Consider the following 23695-nt stretch of genomic DNA (forward strand, 5'->3'; position numbering starts at 1 on the left):
TGTTCAGCCAGTTGTTAAGACAAACAAGTTTGTTTGGATTTATGGGAGCTAATGCTGCCCACTTATTTACAATGTCACCAGAAAGTGAAAACAGGCATCTGCATGGCACTTTTGTAGCCAGCACTGCAAGGTATTTACATGCCAGATGTGCTAAACATTCGTATGTCCCTTCATGCTTTGGCCACCATTCCAGAGGACGTGCTTCCATGCTGATGACACTCATTAAAAAAAATAATGCGCTAATTAAATTTCTGACTGAACTCCTTGGGGGAGAATTGTATGTCTCCGGCTCTATTTTACCCACATTCTGCCATATATTTCGTGTTATTGCAGTCTCAGATGACGACTCCGCATATGTTGTTCACTTTAAGAACACTTTCGCTGTAGATTTAACTAAAAGCAAAGAAGATACCAATGTGAGACTTCTAAAGATAGCTACAGCTCTCCATCAAAGATTTAAGTATCTGAAGTGCGTTCCAAAATCTGAGCATGGAGGAGGTAAAAGAGCAACACTCCAATGCGGAAACTACTGGTTCTGTGGATGAAGGGAAAGCAGTGGATGTATTGTTTCTTGACTTTAGCAAAGCTTTTGACATGGTCTCCCACAGTATTCTTGTCAGCAAGTTAAAGAAGTATGGGCTGGATGAATGCACTATACGGTGGGTAGAAAGTTGGCTAGATTGTCGGGCTCAACGGGTAGTGATCAATGGCTCCATGTCTAGTTGGCAGCCGGTGTCAAGTGGAGTGCCCCAGGGGTCGGTCCTGGGGCCGGTTTTGTTCAATATCTTCATAAATGATCTGGAGGATGGTGTGGATTGCACTCTCAGCAAATTTGAGGATGATACTAAACTGGGAGGAGTGGTAGATACGCTGGAGGGCAGGGATAGGATACAGAGGGACCTAGACAAATTGGAGGATTGGGCCAAAAGAAATCTGATGCGGTTCAATAAGGATAAGTGCAGGGTCCTGCACTTAGGACGGAAGAACCCAATGCACAGCTACAGACTAGGGACCGAATGGCTAGGCTGCAGTTCTGCGGAAAAGGACCTAGGGGTTACAGTAGACGAGAAGCTGGATATGAGTCAGCAGTGTGCCCTTGTTGCCAAGAAGTCCAATGGCATTTTGGGATGTATAAGTAGGGGCATAGCCAGCAGATCGAGGGACGTGATCGTTCCCCTCTATTCGACATTGGGGAGGCCTCATCTGGAGTACTGTTTCCAGTTTTGGGCCCCACACTACAAGAAGGATGTGGAGAAATTGGAGAGAGTCCAGCGAAGGGCAACAAAAATGATTAGGGGTCTGGAACACATGACTTATGAGGAGAGGCTGAGGGAACTGGGATTGTTTAGTCTGCGGAAGAGAAGAATGAGGGGGGATTTGATAGCTGCTTTCAACTACCTGAGAGGTGGTTCCAGAGAGGATGGTTCTAGACTATTCTCAGTGGTAGAAGAGGACAGGACAAGGAGTAATGGTCTCAAGTTGCAGTGGGGGAGGTTTAGGTTGGATATTAGGAAAAACTTTTTCACTAGGAGGGTGGTGAAACACTGGAATGCGTTACCTAGGGAGGAGATAAAAACTTCTAAGGAAGGAGATTCTAAGGTCAGGCTTGACAAAGCCCTGGCTGGGATGATTTGATTGGGGATTGGTCCTGCTTTGAGCAGGGGGTTGGACTAGATGACCTCCTGAGGTCCCTTCCAACCCTGATATTCTATGATTCTATGAACTACAGAACCCGAACCACCAAAAAAGAAAATCAACCTTCTGCTGGTGACATCGGACTCAGATGATGAAAATGAACATCCGTTCGTCCGCACTGCTTTGGATTGTTATCGAGCAGAACCCATCATCAGCATGGATGCATGTCCCCGGGAATGGTGGTTGAAGCATGAAGGGACATATGAAACTCTAGCGCATCTGGCACGTAAATATCTTGCAAAGTCAGCTTCAATACTGCCATGCAACCGCCTGTTCTCACTTTCAGGTGAGATCGTGAACAAGAAGTGGCCAGCATTATCTCCTGAAAATGTAAACAAAAACTTGTTTGTCTGAGCAATTGGCTGAACAAGAAATAGGACTGAGTGGACTTATAGGCTCTAAAGTTTTACACTGTTTTATTTTTGAATGCAGTTTTTTTTTGGTACATAATTCTACATTTGTAAGTTCAACTTTCATGATAAAGAGATTGCACTACAGTACTTGTATAAGGTGAATTGAAAAATACAATTTCTTCTGTTTTTTACAGTGCAAATATTTGTAATCAAAAATAAATATAAAGCAGGCACTGTACACTTTGTATTCTGTGTTATGATTGAAATCAATATATTTGAAAATGTAGAAAACATTGAAAAATATTTAAATAAATGGTATTCTATTATTGTTTAACAGTGCCATTAATCGCAATAATTTCTGTAATCGCTTGACAGCCCTAGTTATTAGCTCTCCTTCCCCTCCCCCTTTTTCTTTCTCTTGCTCCTAATGTATTTAAAGAACCTCTTCTTATTGCCTTTTATGTCCCAGGCTGGTGTAACTCATTTTGTGCCTTAGCACTTCTGATTTTGTCCCTACCTGCTTGTGCTATTCTTGTGTGTTCCTCCTTAGCAATTCATTTGTGTTTCCACTTTTGTAGGACTCCTTTTTGATTTTCAGATAATTAAAAAGCCCCTGAGGGAGTTATATTGGCCTCTTACTATTCTTTCTATCTTTCCTTTGGACCAGAATAGTGGACAGTTGTGCATTTAATATAGTCTCTTTGAGAAACTGCCAGCTCTTCTGAACTCCTTTATCCCTTAAATTTTCTTCCCACAAGACCTTACCTCCCAGTTCTCTCAATTTAAGTCTTTTCTTCTTCTTCTTTTTTTTTTTTTTTTTTTTTGAAGTCCATTGTCCTTATTCTGCTGCTCTCACTCCTTCCTTTCCCTTGAATCATGGAATCGATCATTTCATGGTCCCTTTCACCCAAACTGCCTGCCATCTTCCTTTCATCCCATACATAGAGTTAACAAGCTCGATCTTCAAACTAGTTAGGGTGTTTGCCCCACTACTCCCTCTTGGGAGGTTGTTCCAGAATCTCACTCCTCTGAACCTTCTTCTAATTTCCAGCCTCAATTTATTCATAACCAGTTTATCCCCATTTGTTGTTGCACCAACATTATGTTCTGGCTTAGGTAGCTCTTCTCCCTCCCTGGTTATTAGCCCCCTGTTGTATTTATAGAGAGCAATCAGATCCCCTCTCATCCTGTACTTTGCTAAACAAGCAAAGCTCTCAGACTACTCTTGTGAGACAGGCTTTCCATTGCCCTGAGCATCCTAGCAGCCCTTCTCACTCCCGTTCGAGTCTGAATTAACCTTTCTTGAGCCCAGGCTCCAGAACAGCACGCAGTATTCTAAATGCCAAGTTATACACCTAGGAACACTGAGTGAATTCCAGACCTATGGACTGGGGGACTCATCATGCAAGGTAGTGACTGAAAAGGATTTAGGGGTCATAGTAGACAAGCACTGAATATGAGCTCCCAGTGAGACACTGTGGCAAAACAGGCTAATATGATCCTTGGGTATACAAAGAAAGCACAGGGAGTAGGAAGGTGATTTTACCTCTGTTTTGTATGGATGGTATTGTTAAGACCAATGATGGAATACTGCATCCAGTTCTGGTGTCCACATTTATAGGAGGATGTTGAAAAATTGAAAAGGCCACAAAAATTATCTGAGAACTGGAGAAAATGCCTTACAGTGAGAGATGTAAAGAGCTCAATCTGTTTATCTTATCAAAAATCAGAGTGAGAGATGACTTGATTACAGTCTACATATACCTATATGGGGAGAAAATATCTGATACTAAATGGCTCTTTAAGCTAGCACAAGAAGGCACAACAAGACCCGGGCTGAAATGGGTAGACACTGAAGGCAGACAAATTCAAATTGGAAGTTAGGCTTTTTTTTTTTTTTTTTTTTTAAACCAGTGTGAGAAAATGGCCGATGTTAGTATGGTCCTGCGCTTTTCTTGGCAGGGGGCTAAGATGCCACCCCTCGCCCCTGCTCTTGGGGCGTCGAGGGCCCCGCTAGTGGCCCGGGAAGGTGGTAAAGGAGGGAAGCCGGGGAAGGATCTGGGTTTGCTCCTTACTTTGAGCCCCAGCCCCTCTCAACCCCTGCGGGTTCTTACCCTCTTCCCCCTTGGGTTGCGTACCTTTGGTCTTTAGACACTGGGGGGAAGAGTCTCCCTTATTTCGGTTCTCTGATCTTTCAAGTCTCACAGCACACCTCCAAGCTCCAGTCCTCTCTCCTTCCTCTGTCTGCCTGAAGCAGGGGGGTTTTATTAGGTTCCTGACAGGGCCTTAATTGACTGCAGGTGCTCCAATTAACCTGTAGCCACCATCCCTAGTCTACAGGGAAGCATGCCTTAATTAGTCTTGGTCTTATATATTTCCCCTCAAACACTCTACCACTGCTCCCTGGCCCTCCTGTATCACAATAGCAAGAGAGATTAACCACTGCAACAGACTCCCAAGGGAAGTGGTGGATTCTCCATCTCTTGAAGTCTTCAAATCCAGACTGGATGCTTCTCTGGAAGCTGCTTTAGTCCAACACAAATCATTAGGCTCAATACAGAAGTAACTGAGTGAAATTCTCTGTCCTGTATTATACTTTCAGGCCTTTAAAAAAAAAAGTATCTATGAACCAACCCCTCTTTCGGGTGGACTGAAGATTTGTATCCCCAAGTTCCCCAAAACTGGCAGCATCCTCCACAGGCCTGTAGGTCCTACTGGGCAGACACCAGAGGTACAACTCCGCCCTAGGGATCCAGACAAAGGGGGCATGGGAAGTCTGGTCCAAGGAGGGGAATTTATAATTATGGTGCCCAGCATGGGGCTTGCACTTTGGCACAAGGGGATTATTTGTATCCAGAGTGACATTTCTGAGCTATCCTTGCAGAAAGACGGGTAAGGTTATTTTTAAAGGGGAGAATGATTACTGGCTTTTTCTCTTCTTCTGATTCAAAAACACCAGGTGGTATTTTGCTTCAATTCACCTTCACTCAGAGGCTGAAAGTGGAGAATCTCAGCCCTCAAGTGCATGTGTCAGGGAACTCTGAGCCTGCGAGAACAGAGAGTTTGAACGGAAATTGTCTAGCAGCTTTAGCTACAGCAGGAGATTCCCAGCATGACCTCTGCAGCTCACCTTGTGCTATTGGGAAAGCCTCGTCTAAGAATAAGGAAGCTTGCCAGGCTCCTCCCAGCCGCACAGCGAACACTGCTAGTTCTCAGCTCTGTCCTTAGTGAGGAGAGCGCTATGGGGCAGTTCCAGATGGGTGACCAGGAGCCCCCCACACACCTGGCCTTGACAGCAAACACTCTCTCATACCCCTCTCTCCTCGGATTCTGGTCTCCAGATTAAGAAGCCTGAGTCAGTTACACAGGCTTTGGTGGAGCACCCAGCTGCATTTCTCAGTCCAGACACGCTCTGTGGACCTTTTTTATTTCTGAGATGACATCTCTGAAACAGAGCAGCCTCACCACTTAGAACAGCAATATCTTGCCCTTCAGTTCCTCACAAACAGCCTGTCGCGCAGCAGGGCAGCATCAGCTCCAAGAAACAGCTGTGGAAACGGAAGCACAGAGAGGGGAAGGGACTTGCCCAAGGTCTCATAACTAGGTCAAAGCCAGAAGCAGAATTCATATCTGACATGTAGTCTTGTGCTTTAACCACACACCATCCTTCCTGTAGTGGCAGAGTTCTATGAAACTGGGTTCCAGCTCCCTAAGACACAGAAGTCTAGGTTAGATGGGGCTCCCAGCAGTTCTTCTGTTTCTCTTTGGTCTCAGATGCCTGCCGAGACCCAACAGTTGTCTCCATGGAGGTGGGGGTAGATATCCATAGCCATGGACTCCTGAGGCCACATGGTCTTTGGCCTGGATTAAAAGGAACCTCCAGCAGGTCATTCCTGACTGTGAGAACTGGATGAGTGGAGGGGAAGGGGAGGCTGTAGCACTGTCTTCTATCTCTGCTCATAACTTTCCTTCCTAGGCTGGAATTACATTTTGTTGGAGAGCTTGTGCAGACACGGCTTGGCATTTCTAGAGCACAAGACAGAGAACAAACCTCACACAACTGCAGCACTAGCTCAGCGTGGGCCAGAGGGAGAAGAGGCTGGGACTGGGCTGTACATGCTCTGCAGGAAGAGGGAGAAGCCATGCTGGCACCTTCCGTTTGGGGGAGGACAGCTGCCTCTCCAGGATGCTCTGGGGCTTCACACTCCCACTGGTCCTGTTGTTCCTGCATTTCCCTGAGGCTGCCACAGCTCTCTGATGAAGGCCTCAGTGCTCAGCCAGGCCTGTTACCTACTGCAATAGGCTGTGTCTGAGGTTGTCCTCACACCCACCTGCGAGCACCAATTGGGGCAGAGCACAGCTGTTCATCCCCTGGGATCACTTCCCAGGGAGGCGACCTTCTCGGATGCTAGACAGGCTCCTTAAGGCCCTGGCTGCTCTGGGAGTTGCTCTCATCCACCCACTGGGATGCTCCTGCTCCTGGGGCTGAACATGCCAAGAGAGGTGGCTGAAGGCCTTCCTTTCTGGGATTCACTCCCATTGGCAGTTCCAGCAGAGCCAAGGATGATGCCCCACAAGGTATCGGGCCAGGCACATGGGGCTCATGTCCAAATTTGGTTTTGCTTTCTCTGGCCTTTCCAGGTGCAGATGCTAGAGCTGTGACTCACACACTGGAGGACTGCAGCCATTGGTGAGTCCTGGCCTGGCCTGGCCCAGCCCTGCAGATACAAAACCACTGTTTCCTGCTGGACACCAAGGACCCCCATGAGTCCACGCACAATCAGCGTGTCTGTTTACGCAGTAGTTTCCCTAGGGACACAACTTTTGGCTGAAGGCGAGTCCCACCCAGACCAGCTACAGCGATCAACCACCTGCTCTGAACCTAAGAATTCCCATCCTCTGGAAGTTACCCCCACCCCCGGCCTGGTGCTGCTCCTTATTGCACGCTGGGCCAAGAGAACATGGGGCCCCACAAGCAGGGGAAACTTCTCAAGACAGCTATTCCCAGAAGGGGGAAAGGGAGCAGCTCAGGACCTCAACCCGCTCCTTCCCCCAGCCACTGCCTACCCTGCACAGTACCCCTTAGTGACTTTCACAAGCTCTGGGGACTTAGCCCAGCCCCACACTACATCCAGCCAGGACCCAGGCACTTTCATCAGTTATGCATGTTCAGTGTAAGCACCAGCCTCAGATGGAAAACATGAGGCCAGAGGAGGAGCCGAAGAGGGCCGAGGGGAGCTCCTCTGGAGAAGACAGCCCTGAGCCTGGACTGATCTTATGCTGCCTTCCGGCACCAAGACATGCCAGGTCCTCAGGAGGCTCATGAAGGCAGCAGCAAGGGACTGCTCTGTACACAGCCACACAGATGGGGAAAGGAAGCCCTAAGCCTGGGGCAAGCAGGCACAAAACAGGAGGGACGAGAAGAGCAGAGCAAAGGGATAGTCAGGCTCAATAGCATGGAAAGCCTCCTGGGCTGGCAGCGAAATGGATCACAAAAGGGATTTGTCTCCCTTGATGGAGGGGGACGGTGGGCCCCATCACCAGGGGAAGCATCTCACACAGGCGGAACACATTGCTAGTGGACTCTCACCTTCAAGTGGAAGAGCAAGAGCTCCTTTACACAAGCCATTTAAACTGGACTGGACAAAACCGTGTAGAATACAATGTAGGGACCAGCCCTGCCCTGGGCCCAAGACAGGGAGGATTTGGGGCGACAACAAACCAAATGAGACTGAAGAATCCGTCTGGAACAAAGCAGTTTATGTGCTGAACAACCGAGCACAGACCAACAGCTGGCGTGGGGGCTTCCTGGATTCTGTGCCAGCCAGAGAAAAAGATAACCCCTGGGGGAATCCCTAGAAATCCTTGCCCCTCCCATTAGGAGTCATGCCTATATATGGGGCTTCTTCCTTGCACAGGACCTCACTTGAGCCCCACAGGCGGAGTCCATGAGCCAGGGGAACATCCCTGCACACAGCATCCTTCAGGTCAGAGCACGTGCCCATTACTGGTGCCAAGAGAAAACCCGGCCCAAGAACACCTGCTGAACAGTGTGTTCACGCCCTGCTCCAGCAGCCTCACCCTGAAGATACAGGCAATACCCAGTGGTGATGTCCTGGCATTCAGTGCCTCATGCCGCTCTCGAAGCTCCCACCTGCGATTTCACCATAAGACCTGCTTCTGCACTCCGTGCTCACTTATTTAGTGATCCCGGCGCCCTGGGCTCCATTCGCTAGTAAGAAGGTTGGTTTTTCTAGCTGACAGTACTGCCAAGTCCATGGGGCCTGAGCACCTCACCATCTCCAGAGTGGGTGTGCTACACCCCCTCAGGCAGAGGGAGAGAAAGCAGAGCTGGGATTTCCTGGGCTCTTACATCTTCAGCAGCAGCAGACACTCCGCGCCTGGAGCTCAGTGTCAATCAGCAGGAAGGAAGGGCATTGAACCCGATAAGAGAGGAGAGGAGCACCCAAGCTTTACTCAACCGTGGGGGTATGTCTACATTGCAATAAAAGACTCGCAGCTGGCCTGGGTCAGCTGACTCGGACTCAGGGCTCAGGCTGTGGGGCTACAAAACTGCAATGTACACATTCAAGTACAGGCTGCAGTCGAGTTCTAGGGCCCTCCTGTCCATTGTGGGGTCTCGGGCTCCAGCCCAAGCCCGAGCATCTACACTGCAATTTTATAGCCCCATGAGTCTGAGGCAGCTGACCCAAGCCAGCCATGGCTGTGCTGCAGGTCTTTTATCACAGTGTAAACGTACCTGAGTGACAGGGAGGGATGTATTGTCAGAGCTTCCTCATCTGATGTGAATGTCCTTCAGCACTCCAGAGCCATGGAGACATTCTTGGGATACACAGAGAGGAGAACTGCTCAGAATCATCGAGCCTGCATTCTTCCCAAGGCCAACATCTCTCCAACATTTCCACAGAAAGAGCAGATCTTCCTTCACTCTGCTCCAGGAAACTCCTGCTCCTGTACCAGACAGAGAGGCCTGGCTATCAAGCACAGGGGAGGGAGCAGATAGGGAAGTTCAAGGACACACTATTGCATCAGCAGCAATGCCAGGACTCTGGTACAGCACCCAGCTCTTGGGGGCTTGGCATGGCACATGCTAGATGAGATGCAGATATTATCGTTACAGCTGAAGCATTCTGGGTGCGAGCATTCAGTACTGACAACAGGGTCTGGCTGTCAGTAGTTCAGGTGGCATCCATCTCATTTCTGTACTCTGCCAGCTCCCAGCAGACCAAAGTGCCCCCTGAGTGGGAATGGAGCAATAGGGCTGATGGCAGGAGACATTCCAACAGCAGAGGCTGCGTATGTCACCTGGAAAATCAGGAAGAAACCTCCTCCTTCCCAGCCGCGGAGCTGGCTCCACTGCAGAGTGGCAGTGAGAGGGTGAGACTCCCCTGGACTCAAGGAACAGGACAAGCCCACTCAGAATACGGTAACGGTCAGAAAGTTCATAGACAGAGTGAGCCCTGGTAGCGAGAGGCAGAAGCTTGATCTGTGACACAGATGGGGCTCTGGAAAATTCCAGTGAGTTTGGAAGGCAGAGAAAATATCCCTCTGCTGTCACCTGCTGCAAAAGTGACTCTTACAGCTGCTTTCAGAATCTCCTTTGAAACATCACAAAGTCCTGAAGAGGGGCAGGAGAAGAGAGGACATTTCCATAGTGCTTTTGAGAGCTTCCCTTAAACTGCCCTGAGAATGAGTCACTGGACCACACGGTCACTTGGGCTGGGAGACACTTGCTTCAATCTCCACACCTACTGCACCACGCAGGCTCCTGAGTTACAGCCTCACCGTAGGGTACAAGCAGTCATTCCAAGCCCTTGTGCTCAGACACCACCTCCAACAGATTTCGCTGCTGCCTTAAAGCCCCCTTCACAAAAGGGGTGCTTCTTGCTCTCCCGCTCCCCACGCACCTGACTGGCTCCCCTCTTCCTCAGTGCAAGCAGGGATTGAACTCTCAACCTGCACAGGGTTCCTAAATGTCTCCCACCTCACCCCAGATCTGCAGCAGCCATTCTCACCTCAGTTATGGAAAGGCAGGGAAGGAGGGGAAAGATGGGGAAGAAAAAATCATTGTGCATTTGTTATTTGTCAGGTCCAGAAGCCACTTGTCCCAGACAGAGCAGAATTCCCCCTGCAACAATGACTCAGACTGGGAAGCAAATCAAGCAGGTGGGATGATTTCTGGCAGAGAGAGAACAGCAGGAATGGTACAGACCTCTTCCTCCTCAATGCGAGCAGGCTCAATCAGCAGATTATTGGCTTGATCAAACGACACCCCCTGTTAGGACAGGAACCAGCAAAGAGGCATGCGGATTAGTGGAGCAAAAACCAAACCCACCACCATTACCACCACCACCACCCGACTGCACACCGCTGAGAGACAGGCCCTGCCACACAGCATGGGGATAGATCTCCTCTCCCACACCACTCACCACACAGAGCACCAGACAGGGCCACCTCCCCTGTGGTCAGAGCAGTGAGAATGCCAATCCTGTAGGCCAGACTCATAGAACTCCATGCCCTGGGACCACATTGTTTGTGCTTGGCACTCAGGATCTGAACTCCAGCCTCACGAGCTGAACATTACTCGCCATTATGAACCCTGTTGTGCCCCATCCAGGAAGAATGAAGCATTGAATGATACAGAAGAGAGGAGAGAAGGGCCCTGTAGCACCACCCAGCTGCTGCACACAGGGGACAGAGGCTACCCCACAATCTCACCATGCCACCCTCCTGGAGAAAAGGCTCCAGCACAACAGCCCATTCTGCCAAAGGCCACAAGTGTCCTGCTCCCACGTCCATCATCAGTACACAGGAGACCTCTAGTACGAGACCCCTCGGGATTTCCTTAGGGCATCAGTTTTCATGCCAGAAACTCTAGGTCATGATTCACTCCCACCTCCACACTGCCCTGCCTCCTCTCTGCTTGTCCAACACACACACACACACCCCACCCCTCACCTGCAGTTCCCCATGGACACAGCACTCACATCCCCACTCCAGGAGAGAAGCTCAGAGAAGAGGTCAGGCCTGCAAATCTGCCTTGCTGGAAAAAGTGTCTGACCCAACCCCTTGAGAAGGGCAGCTCCTAGTAGGTGCCTTGCAACCATCAGCAACACAGATTTGACCATGGGGAGATGCAGAAGCTGTGGCATCAGTGCCTGCATGATCTTCATTGGGCTTTACCTACAGGAGTGGGCCCTAAGCCCACGGTGCCAGGCTGGAAGAAGCCTTCTTGGTCCAGGCCATTTTCCAGGTAACAACTGAACTCTGAGGCAGGGAGGGCCAGAGCCAGCTTTGCACACTCTTGATACACATCTCTTGTTTTCAGCTCGGAGCGTCTCACATGGCAAGGGGCCTGTGTGCTGGGTACCACGGCAGCCCCAGGGGAGCAGGCAAAAAAGGAGGACCCAACATCAACAAAAGATGCTGAGTGCATGAAAACGTCCCCACTTCGGTCAAGGAGCCTCTCCAGCCCCACAGGGGATAGAGGGCCTCCTAGCCTGAATAGGACCATAAGCTTCAACCCAGCACCTGGAGACTACACCACATCATAACCCTAATTCTCTCCCAGCTTGTGATATGCCTCACAACATAGCCACCAACTCCAAACCCACTTCCAGATGACATCACAGATCATCCCAGTTACCTCATTAGCCACACACCAACACATCTCCATGATAACCCATGAACACCATTCTCTCGACAAATGTTCCCGTAAGTGCCTGCCTAAGCATGTTAGCTCCACTCAGAGCTGGGCAGATACCCTCCCACCTCTCCAACGGCTGGCGGGGCAAACATGAGCAGGATGGTGCTCCCTGGCCCCAGGTTCCCATGGTACGTGGTAGGGCAGCGCCCTCAGGGCAGCACTGGGCCTTCTGTGTGAAGTGAATGCAGAGTACAATTCTCCTAGTGCACACAGTGCTTGTGCCACTGGAATGCATCCCCCTCCTGAAGACTCGGGAGCAGCACAGCTCCTCAGGACAAGGGAGAGCAATGTGCTACTCTGCAGCCACTACCCGTTCCCCCCACAGGGGGCACTTCTGTGCAACAGGCTGGGAGCCGGGACCCAGAGCAAGTATGACAGACCTGCCCAGAAAGAGAGCTCGCCCCAGTGCAGAAGAGAAGCAGCACCCACAGAGCTGGGAGGAGAAAACCTGTCTCAGGCTGGGGGACGAGGATGACTCTCACAGCATGGAACACATCCTACAGCAATGGGTGAGACATACTGTCTGGACGGAAGACAGGGAGGAGAGTCTGGGAAGCTGGCAAGGCTACAAACCAGCAGCACTGACCCCACGACAAGCCCAGCTCTTCCACCCACAGCACAGTGTCTCCTGAAGTGTCTCTTCTCGGGTTTTCTCTTCAGCACCATGTGGGCCTAGCAGCTCAAAGCACAGCCATTTAGGGGCTCTGGATACCCACCCTCTGCCTCCCAGCAGCTGGATAGGCAGAAAGGCAGCCCAGAGAGCAGCAGGGAGTTCCCAGCCTGTGCAGCACCCCCCAAGGCCCTACCTTGACTGATGGTTGTGTGGACAAGGCTCCGTTCTTCATATCGTCCTTGTCCCAGGCCTCCTCCTGCTCCTCAGGCTCTGCACTGTTATTGCAGCCCACCAGCTCCTCCTCCTCAGGGACCCTGTCACTGTTCAGCCCCTGCAGGAGCGCCACCACTGCCTCTGGCTTGGGCAGCTTGGTGATCTTAAAGTGTTTCTTATAGTGCGGCGTGTCCTTGCGGATCAGCCGCTGCTTCTCCACTGGGAACGGGCGGTCTTCATCCTCATCCTCATCCTCGCTCCGGATCAGAGTGTCCTCAGCAAAATGCACTGTGGGCTACAATGACAAAGACCCATGAATGGCTGTGAGCCTCAGACAACAGCTGGACCTGGGGGCAAAGCATTGACAGCTGCTGGTCTGCAATCCAACCTAGTCAGGGCTGGGCCCTGCACACAGGCAGGAGGAACAGACCAAGGGCTGCTCTTCTGACACTGTTCAGGGCAGGTCCAGGAGCAACATCCAGAGCAGCTTCCACCACACTCCGCTCCAGGACCCTGCCAGCACCCCTGTGCCCCTGACCTTCCACCCATACCTGACTTCCATGGCCTCTGCCTGTGCCCACCCGCTCTGCAAACATTCAGGTTCTATCCCACCTCCCATTCCCATCCACGCCTCCAGCCTCTCCCTGCTGCTCTGCCTCTGGGAGATCTCCAGACAGGCCCCATCAGGATCCTCCACAAAACAACCCAGAGCAGCTACTACCTCATTGTACTCCACTTCCAGCTCCTCCTCTTGACCAGCCACCGCCTCCACCTCTTGCTCTTCTTCAGCTCCAGGCTTCGCCTCATTCTCCAGCTCCTGTGTTTTGGGCACTTGCCCATTCAGCCTGTCTCCCCCTCGCCCCTCCTCCTCTTCCTCCCTGAAGTTGGCAGAGACAGTGCTGTTGGAGACATGTGAGTCCTCGCTGCGATTGGACATGGCACTCAGCCTCTTCTCCTGTGGGAGAGGGACGGGCAGTGAGAACTGAGGCAGAAGCCAAAGGGGCACACAGAAAGGTGGAATGGGACCAACACCGAGTGCTGCAGACCCTGGCCCAGCAGGATCCCAACTGCTTCAGTGGGCTGCCCGGCCTCATCTGTGCCACTCCCCAGCTCACTCCATCCCAACCCGTGGCACGGCCAGCCTGGTACTTATCAGCACAGAGTGCAGTCACCAGTGTTACACTTGGGGGGCAAGACTTCGGTAGGGAACTCAGCAGCCAGCAGCTGCAGAACAGTGCATTGTCACTCGTTTGGGGATGACCAGGGTACGACTGGGAGCTCTCTGTATGGAGTGAAGGGAAAGCCATTACAAGCGTATTACTACGGCTCCTTCCCTGTGAGGGGGCCGCATTATCCCCAGGACAAAGGAACACAGACAGAATGACTCAGAAGGGCAGTGATTCACACAAAGGTCACACAGCAATCCAGTCAGGGTCAGAGCCAGGGGCAACTCCTGAGTTGCCTGATGCCAAGTCCTGTGCCCAAAACTGCCCTAAGAACGCATCACTTTGCACACAGGCTGTCAAGGTCCTGCTCTGCCCACATGCAAGCTGACCTCCTTTGGCCTTCCTCATACTATGCCAATGATGCCAGTTTTCATGCCCACTTTTTTCCCTGTCCCTCTCTTGCTGCCCCCTCTGCATGGGACTCCCACACTAAGTCAGTGCACCAGGATTCCACGTGCTCTTCCTTTCAGTGCCTCCTAACAATTCCCTCCTTTGGCCAAGCCTGCAGACATTGCTGCCCCACCGCAGAAAAATGCTGCACCCCCCCCCGCACTGTCAATCCAATAAAGCCCCAACTCCAGAGCGCCCACGTTACTGGCTCTGATCTCTGCAGGGGTCAACTAGTGCTCAGCTGGTGCAATTAAAGGTGCATGCCAGAGAGCTCTGCAACTTTCTGGCCTGGTCCCGCTCTCTGTGCGGGGAGCACTCACCTCTGAGTTTGGAGAATCCAGGTCCACATCAGGCTTTGCAGAATATACCTCATTGCGCCGAACTTCGATCACTTTCTTCATGACCTTCAGCTCACTAGGGTGAGGAGTTGCTCTGCGTTGCAGGCCCTGCCAGGGAAAGAGCATCAGAGCAGATGAGCCAGTGCACAGAGCCTCTGGACCTTTAGACTGCACATCAGCTCATCCTCACACTTTGCCCACAAAGAATGCCAAACCTGGAGCTGGCCCCAATCCAGGGGGAGATACAGCCTCAACTATGCCCCACCTTACTGCCACTGGGCTGAATACTCCCCCACACCTCCAATTCTGTGCTATAGTGAGCAGTAGCCCTGAGGGGAGAATGCAGGTAGATCCCCCTCAATCTCTCTGGTATTCCTTTAGTGCATGCTACAGTCTCCTGCGTCTCAGCAGTGTCAATGGCACTTATTGAGTGGATCTTCCCAAAGCAACAGGCAAGAGAACAGCATTTCAAACAATAGAACATGGTGGTAGAAAACCACAAACACTCATGGGGCTGAAGGCCCTAGGGACTCCCAGAGCAGGCCCAGCACCAGGACTTGCTCTAACCTCCTTTTATTACAAGGGGCTAGATTCCAGACCAATGACTCTCCCTCTGTTAAAGTCAGAAGTCCTGCTGGATGCTCTAGCATCACAGACAGGTCGCTGTGGCCTCCACCATGCCTCACCACTCTAGAGTTTGGAGTAAAATAACCGGCCATGTTTCTCTGTCTCTGTGACTTCACCTAGGGCTGTAAAAGCTGAGTGACTGAAACACAGTCATGGGATACAGGGTTTTCCCCTCCAGTGCATTAGTTCCCAAGTCAGGGGGACTGTCTGTCCAGATCAAGAGGCTGAGGACTGGGAGCAGTGCAGTGGGACTGCAGGGACTGAAAGCCACCGCCATGGGATTACTATTTGGTGAACCTTTTGTGAAGTGAGTTAGTAGCAACAGTTCTATTTTTCATAGGACAGTGTCCGGAATGCAACCCTCTGCAGGCCCCTTATTGGCAGCTGCTGCTCTTACGCCTGCAAGCCCTCATGCTGTACATGTCTCTGGGGTGGACGACCTGGCACAGAGACTAGTTCCCCTGAGCCTGGATGGTGTCCCCCCTCTGGGACATGAGGGCTGGAGGAGATGCAGCTCATATCACACCCCATACCATACCCCTTGGGGAGGGAGAGGCAGCTCTGGGCAGACACATTGCTCCTTGCCCTGCAGAAGTCTCCAGAACACATTTCCTTAGGAAGCTGGCAAGGCCCTGAACAACCCACCATGCCTGTTTCTCTTACTCTCTTCTCAGCTCCAGCCTCCTCGTCGTCATCAGCTTTGGGCTCGTCCAAAAACTGAATCACACTGACCCGGTTCAAGTTGGTGTCTGTCCAACTTTCATCCATGCTGTTCTGCAGGAGATTCTCTGCAGAGAAAGAGGATAAAGAGAGAGCCGGCTCCTGAGTGACGAGGATTTGGGGCCTGGGTGAGACATACTTCCTACTGACAAGGCCATCTCTATCAGAGAGCACCCCCATAGCCACCAAGCGGCAGGGGCTTTAGAGAGAGAACTGTTGCCAGGGTCCTGTCACCCTTCAGTGGTCCCTGACAGGGTTGCATGACACTTGGCAACCTCTACAAGGGGCCATGAAGGATCCAGCTCCAGCACTGGGTAGGAAGAGAGGAAGAAACAGAAGCTGTGATGCTTGTATAGCACAGAGCAGACAGAGCAGCCTCTGGTTCAGCAGCAAAAGGGAATGGTTAGCTAAAGGGAGCTGATGCCACCTGCTGAAGAGGCAGTTTCACAGCTTTAGCATTCTCCAACTTGGGGAGATCTCTCATGTCACCAGCTGGGAGCCCAGGCCTGTTACGTCAACCACAATAACCACATGAACAGAGACTAGTCCAAGGGCGGTGAAGAGGAGACATCTGGGAACAGGAACCGAGAGACACACACCAGGGGAGAGGGCAACAATGGGATCTTAACCTCACATCTCAGAGAGAAGAGAGAGGACAGCCCTTCTCCACAGGACTATTCTCCAGAGGAGGCAAGGCACCATGGAGAAGCACTCACATGGGGCATCTTACCTAGACTGGGAGACGGCTGCTGGGGCAGCAGGTAACAGGTGAGAACCTTTTCGCCCGTCTTATCATCTTCTGTCTGGAATTTCAGCATGGGCTGGGACTGGTTCTCTGCAAGCCAGAGGGCCTTCAGGTTGAGATTTGTCAGGGCAAAGGGCAAATTCTGCAGCCTGTATGAGAAACATGGCTGATGAGACCCCCATTAGCTTAGAAGGAACATCCACTGGACCCTTGAATTCCTCCACTTGCATCGAGTCAGGATGGAGCAAACCCTGAGGCAAGGCCTCTCTCCCCAGGGTTGAATCTCTCTCATGATGCAGACTCCACGCAGCTCTTGCCAGACTGTTCTGCAGTATAACTGTCCTCCCACAGCCTTCCACCACCACACTGTCAGCTCTATGACTGTGGGTAAAAGAGGGGCACTTGTATTCTAACCACCCAGGGCTCACTCCCAGCCTGCATGTGGAGTTTGTCTGGAAAATGGGAAGGAACCCCCATTGATCTGCACAAGGGAGAAGGAGACTCTGCCCCAGGCCAATCAAGTTCCTAAAAACTCCTGGCAAGCAGAGCGTCTAACCAATCCAAGGCCTATGCACTTCCCGCTGCAGGACTCCAACCAGGCAGTGCCAGGAGATCATACTTAAGACTATGTTTTAATCATGGTTATTTTTTAGTAAAAGTCATGGACAGGTCAAAGGCAGTAAACAAAAATTCATGGCCTATGACCTGTCCATGACTTGTACTATATATCCCTGACTAAATCTTGGGGGAAGGGGGCAGCCTAGGGGGGTCCACGGGTGGTCTCGGGGGGGCAGCCCAGACCCCCGCTGATACTCGGGGGGGCGGGGGAGGAAAGGGGGGTGTTGGCAGTGCTGGTAGGCTCCCTACCCGGCTCCACGCAACTCCCCGGAAACAGCGACATGTCCCTCCCTCGGCTCCTATGCGGAGGCACAGCCAGGAAGCTCTGCACGCTGCCTCCACCCCGAGCGCCAGCTCCGCCAGGGAACTGCAGCCAATGGAATATGTGGGAGCAGCACCTGTGGGCAGAGGCAGCATGCAGAGCCGCCTGGCCATGCCTCTGCTTAAGAGCTGAGGGAGGAACATGTCACTGCTTCTGGGGAGCCGCCCCGAAGTAAGCGCCGCCCAGAGCCCTCAACCCAACCTCCCGACCTGAGCCCCCTCCCACACCCAAACTCCTGCTGCTGCTGAGGGAGGGGGACGCGGTGGCCTAAGACTGCCCCAGCAACAGCTAGTGTGGCTGGCCCAGGGGCTGCCTGAGCTACTCAGGAGGCCCCCAGGCCAACTGCACTGGCCGCTGCAGAAGTCACAGAGATCCCACAAAGTCATGGAATCCGTGACAAACTCTCAGCCTTCGTCATCGTGCAACATGACAACGGGCTGCTCTAACAGAGGAGGAAAAAGTGGCATCTCGAAGCTCTGGTACCCATCAAATCCCTTTCAAGGTGCAGGATTTTGCTGTAAAGCCGGAAAGCAGACAGCAGAAATTCCACTCTGACCCCAAGCCTGCAGAGACTCTATGGTCGCTGTCACTTGTTCTCATTGTGCGTGTTACAACAGCACTCGGAGTCCCAGACAGATCACGACCTGGCTATATTTACCTTGCAATAACAGAGCATGGTACCAACCAGGAATATGTACATTTGGAACTGTAAAAGGGCCAATTTTCCAAAGCTTAAAGCAACTGTTGGCTGACTGGGAATTTAAGTGGGAAGTGTTAACAAAAACTGAGAATTGTTCAAGGACATGCTATTCCATACCCTAAAAACCACACTTTTACAGACATAAAAAAAGTTACAGATGGCAAGAAGCCATCCTGGTTAAAAAGATATGTGGAAGTGGTGATAAAACAATTTTTAGGGCTGTCAAGCGATTTAAAAAAATAATCGTGATTAATTGCGTTGTTAAATAATAAAAAAAATACCATTTAAACAAACATGTTTGGATGTTTTCTACATTTTCAAATATATTGATTTAAATTACAACACAGAATACGAAGTGTACAGTGCTCACGTTATATTTATTTTTGATTGCAAACATTTGCACTGTAAAAAACAAAAGAAATTGTATTTTTCAATTAACCTAATACAATACGGTAGTGCAATCTCTTTATCATGAAAGTTGAACTTACAAATGTACAATTATGTACAAAAAATAACTGCATTCAAAAATAAACCAAGGTAAAACTTTAGAGCCTATAAGTCCACACAGTCCTACTTCTTTTTCAGCCAATCGCTCAAACAAGTTTGTTTACATTTGCAGGAGAAAATGACGCCACCTTCTTGTTTACAATGTCACCTGAAAGTGAGAACAGGCGTTCACATGGCACTGATTCATATGTCCCTTCATGCTTCAACTACCATTCCAGAGGACATGCGTTCTGCTCAATAACTATCCAAAGCAGTGGAGACTGACACACATTCATTTTCATCATCTGAGTCAGATGCCACCAGGAGAAAGTTGACTTTCTTTTTTGGTGATTCGAGTTCTGCAGTTTTCACATTGGAGTGCTGCTTTTTTAAGACTTCTGAAAGCATGCTCCACTCCTCAATCCTCTCAGTTTTTGGAAGGTACTTCAGATCCTTAAATCTTGGGTCGAGTGCTATAGCTATCTTTAGAAATCTCACATTGGTACCTTCTTTGCATTTTGTCAAATCTGCAGTGAAAGTGTTCTTAAAACGAACAACATGCTGGGTCATCATCCGAGACTGCTATAACATGAAATATATGGCAGAATGCAGGTTAAACAGAGCAGGAGGAGACATACAGTTCTTCCCCAAGGAGTTCAGTCACAAATTTAATTAACGCATTATTTTTTTTAAACGAGCGTCATCAGCATGGAAGCATGTCCTCTGGAATGGTGGCCAAAGCATGAAGGGGCATACAAATGTTATGCATAACTGGCACGTAAATACCTTGCAATGCCAGCTACAAAAGTGCCATGCAAACATCTGTTCTCACTTTCTGGTGACATGGTAAATAGGCAGGCAGCATTATCTCCCATAAACAAACTTACTTGTCTTAGCGATTGGCTGAACAAGAAGTAGGACTGACTGGATTTGTAGGCTCTAAAGTTTTACACTGTTTTGTTTATGAATGCAGTTATGTGCTCAATGCTTTTTTTGCCTCTGTCTTCACTAACAAGGACAGCTCCCAGACTGCTGCGCTGGGCATCACAACATGGGGAGTAGATGGCCAGCCCTCTGTGGAGAAAGAGGTGGTTAGGGACTATTTAGAAAAGCTGGACGTGCACAAGTCTATGGGGCCGGACGAGTTGCATCCGAGAGTGCTAAAGGAATTGGCGGATGTGATTGCAGAGCCATTGGCCATTATCTTTGAAAACTCGTGGCGATCAGGGGAGGTCCCGGACGACTGGAAAAAGGCTAATGTAGTGCCAATCTTTAAAAAAGGGAAGAAGGAGGATCCTGGGAACTACAGGCCAGTCAGCCTCACCTCAGTCCCCGGAAAAATCATGGAGCAGGTCCTCAAGGAATCAATCCTGAAGCACTTGCATGAGAGGAAAGTGATCAGGAACAGTCAGCATGGATTCACCAAGGGTAGGTCATGCCTGACTAATCTAATAGCCTTCTATGATGAGATTACTGATTCTGTGGATGAAGGGAAAGTAGTGGATGTATTGTTTCTTGACTTTAGCAAAGCTTTTGACACTGTCTCCCACAGTATTCTTGTCAGCAAGTTAAAGAAGTATGGGCTGGATGAATGCACTATAAGGTGGGTAGAAAGTTGGCTAGATTGTCGGGCTCAACGGGTAGTGATCAATGGCTCCATGTCTAGTTGGCAGCCGGTGTCAAGTGGAGTGCCCCAGGGGTCGGTCCTGGGGCCGGTTTTGTTTAATATCTTCATAAATGATCTGGAGGATGGTGTGGATTGCACTCTCAGCAAATTTGAGGATGATACTAAACTGGGAGGAGTGGTAGATACGCTGGAGGGCAGGGATAGGATACAGAGGGACCTAGACAAATTGGAGGATTGGGCCAAAAGAAACCTGATGCGGTTCAATAAGGATAAGTGCAGGGTCCTGCACTTAGGATGGAAGAACCCAATGCACAGCTACAGACTAGGGACCGAATGGCTAGGCAGCAGTTCTGCGGAAAAGGACCTAGGGGTTACAGTGGACGAGAAGCTGGATATGAGTCAGCAGTGTGCCCTTGTTGCCAAGAAGGCCAATGGCATTTTGGGATGTATAAGTAGGGGCATAGCCAGCAGATCGAGGGACGTGATCGTTCCCCTCTATTCGACATTGGAGAGGCCTCATCTGGAGTACTGTGTCCAGTTTTGGGCCCCACACTACAAGAAGGATGTGGATAAATTGGAGAGAGTCCAGCGAAGGGCAACAAAAATGATTAGGGGTCTGGAACACATGACTTATGAGGAGAGGCTGAGGGAACTGGGATTGTTTAGTCTGCGGAAGAGAAGAATGAGGGGGGATTTGATAGCTGCTTTCAACTACCTGAGAGGTGGTTCCAGAGAGGATGGTTCTAGACTATTCTCAGTGGTAGAAGAGGACAGGACAAGGAGTAATGGTCTCAAGTTGCAGTGGGGGAGGTTTAGGTTGGATATTAGGAAAAACTTTTTCACTAGGAGGGTGGTGAAACACTGGAATGCGTTACCTAGGGAGGTGGTAGAATCTCCTTCCTTGGAAGTTTTTAAGGTCAGGCTTGACAAAGCCTTGGCTGGGATGATTTGATTGGGGATTGGTCCTGCTTTGAGCAGGGGGTTGGACTAGATGACCTCCTGAGGTCCCTTCCAACCCTGATATTCTATGATTCTATGATTCTATGTAACAAAAAAAAAATCTACATTTGTGAGTTGCACTTTCATGATAAAGAGATTGCACTACAGTACTCGTATGAGGTGAATTGAAAAATACTGAATCACTTGGTTAAATGGTCATAGTCTTACCAAACATTTCAATGGAGCCAAATCCCAGGTAATACTTATAGGTTATACCTACGGGATGGGAGACTGTCTTGGAAAGCAGTGACTCAGAAAAGGATTCAGAGGTCACCACAGATAATTTCCCCAACATGAGCTTTCAGTGCAATGCTGTGGCTACTGCCATCCTTGGGTGCATAAAAAGCAGAATATCAAGTAGAAGTAGAGAAGTCCCTCTGCCCATAGGCTCCGAACAGCAATGCCCAGTGGACTACTGCACAGGGAAGGGAGATCTGGCTGAGACGATGCCTGCCCAGGCAGAAACTCTGGATATTGTGCCAGTCTGGAGAGAAAGGGGCCCCCACACCCACGGAAACTGGCATCTGTAAGGGTGGCCAGCCAAGCTGCCACACTCCTGGGCCCAGTGAGACACAGTGGTGCTCAGCCCTTGTGCTGTCCTTTAACAGGGGGGCATTGCACTCCACGAGTGCTGACAGCTTAAGTGAGACACTTGGGAAAAGAAAGTGGATACGAGGGCTGAAAAACAGTGGAAGCTGGAGCTGGACAGGAGGGGACAAGAGATCAGTGTTCTTCAAGAGCTGGAGTCAGGTGCCTGCTGGGTCAGTCAGGGAGTAGGGATTTAGAACATGAGAATGGCCAAAGGTCCATCTAGCCCAGTAACCTGTCTTCCAACAGTGGCCAATGCCAGGTGCCCCAGAGGGAATGAACAGAACAGGGAATCATCAAGTGATCGATTCTCTGTCACTCATTCTCAGCTTCTGGCAAACAGAGGCTAGGGACACCACCCCTGCCCCTCTTGGCTAACAGCCATTGATGTACCTATCCTCCATGAAAGTATCTAGTTCTTTTTTGAACCCTGTTATAGTCTTGGCCTTCACAACAGCCTCTGGCAAAGAGTTCCACAGGTTGACTATGCATTGTGTGAAGAAATGCTTCCTTTTGTTAGTTTTAAACCTGCTGCCTATTAATTTCATTAAGTCCAGGAGAGCTGGCTGTATTTTAAAGAATCCTTATTGAGGTTACAGGAACAAACCATCCCAATGTGTAGAAAGAATAGTAACTATGGCAGGCGACCAGCTTGGCTTCATAGTGAAATCCTTGCTGATCTTAGACACAAAAAAGAAGCTTACAAGAAGTGGAAGATTGGACAAATGACCAGGGAAGAGTATAAAAATATTGCTCGGGCATGCAGGAGTGAAATCAGGAAGGCCACATCACACCTGGAGATGCAGCTAGCAAGAGATGTTAAGAGTAACAAGAAGAGTTTCTTCAGGTATGTTAGCAACAAGAAGAAAGTCAAGGAAAGTGTGGGCCCCTTACTGAATGAGGGAGGCAACCTAGTGACAGAGGATGTGGAAAAAGCTAATGTACTCAATGCTTTTTTTGCCTCTGTCTTCACGAACAAGGTCAGCTCCCAGACTGCTGCACTGGGCAGCACAGCATGGGGAGGAGGTGACCAGCCCTCTGTGGAGAAAGAAGTGGTTAGGGACTATTTAGAAAAGCTGGATGAGCACAAGTCCATGAGGCCGGATGCGCTGCATCCAAGAGTGCTAAAGGAGTTGGCGGATGAGATTGCAGAGCCATTGGCCATTATCTTTGAAAACTCATGGCGATCAGGGGAGGTCCCGGACGACTGGAAAAAGGCTAATGTAGTGCCCATCTTTAAAAAAGGGAAGGAGGAGGATCCTGGGAACTACAGACCAGTCAGCCTCACCTCAGTCCCTGGAAAATCATGGAGCAGGTCCTTGAGGAATCAATTCTGAAGCATTTTGAGGAGAGAAAAGTGATCAGGAACAGTCAGCATGGATTCACCAAGGGCAAGTCATGCCTGACTAATTTAATTGCCTTCTAGGACGAGATAACTGGTTCTGTGGATGAGGGGAAAGCAGTGGACGTGTTGTTCCTTGACTTTAGCAAAGCTTTTGACATGGTCTCCCACAGTATTCTTGCCAGTAAGTTAAAGAAGTATGGGCTGGATGAATGGACGATAAGGTGGATAGAAAGCTGGCTAGATTGTCGGGCTCAACGGGTAGTGATCAATGGCTCCATGTCTAGTTGGCAGCCGATATCTAGTGGAGTGCCCCAAGGGTCAGTCCTGGGGCCGGTTTTGTTCAATATCTTCATAAATGATCTG

General features: G+C 50.1%; 1 protein-coding gene across 48 annotated transcripts in view; it reads right to left on the reverse strand.

Moving 5' to 3' along the window:
- The window catches only part of SCRIB (scribble planar cell polarity protein), a 240891-nt gene that overhangs the window by 172535 nt on the left and 44661 nt on the right, over positions 1-23695 (reverse strand). For 47 of the 48 annotated variants that reach the window (XM_037891716.2, XM_043538871.1, XM_037891709.2 and 44 more), the window contains exons 11-16: positions 16633-16796; positions 15846-15970; positions 14538-14663; positions 13323-13556; positions 12582-12896; positions 10282-10344 (exon numbers count right to left, since the gene is read on the reverse strand). In XM_037891716.2, coding sequence (XP_037747644.1) covers positions 10282-10344; positions 12582-12896; positions 13323-13556; positions 14538-14663; positions 15846-15970; positions 16633-16796 — 1027 coding nt within the window. The remainder of the gene's footprint in view (positions 1-10281; positions 10345-12581; positions 12897-13322; positions 13557-14537; positions 14664-15845; positions 15971-16632; positions 16797-23695) is intronic. The other variant, XM_037891689.2, reaches the window with a different exon arrangement.

This window comes from Chelonia mydas, chromosome 2 (genome assembly GCF_015237465.2).
Source record: "Chelonia mydas isolate rCheMyd1 chromosome 2, rCheMyd1.pri.v2, whole genome shotgun sequence".
Classification (NCBI taxonomy): domain Eukaryota; kingdom Metazoa; phylum Chordata; order Testudines; family Cheloniidae; genus Chelonia; species Chelonia mydas.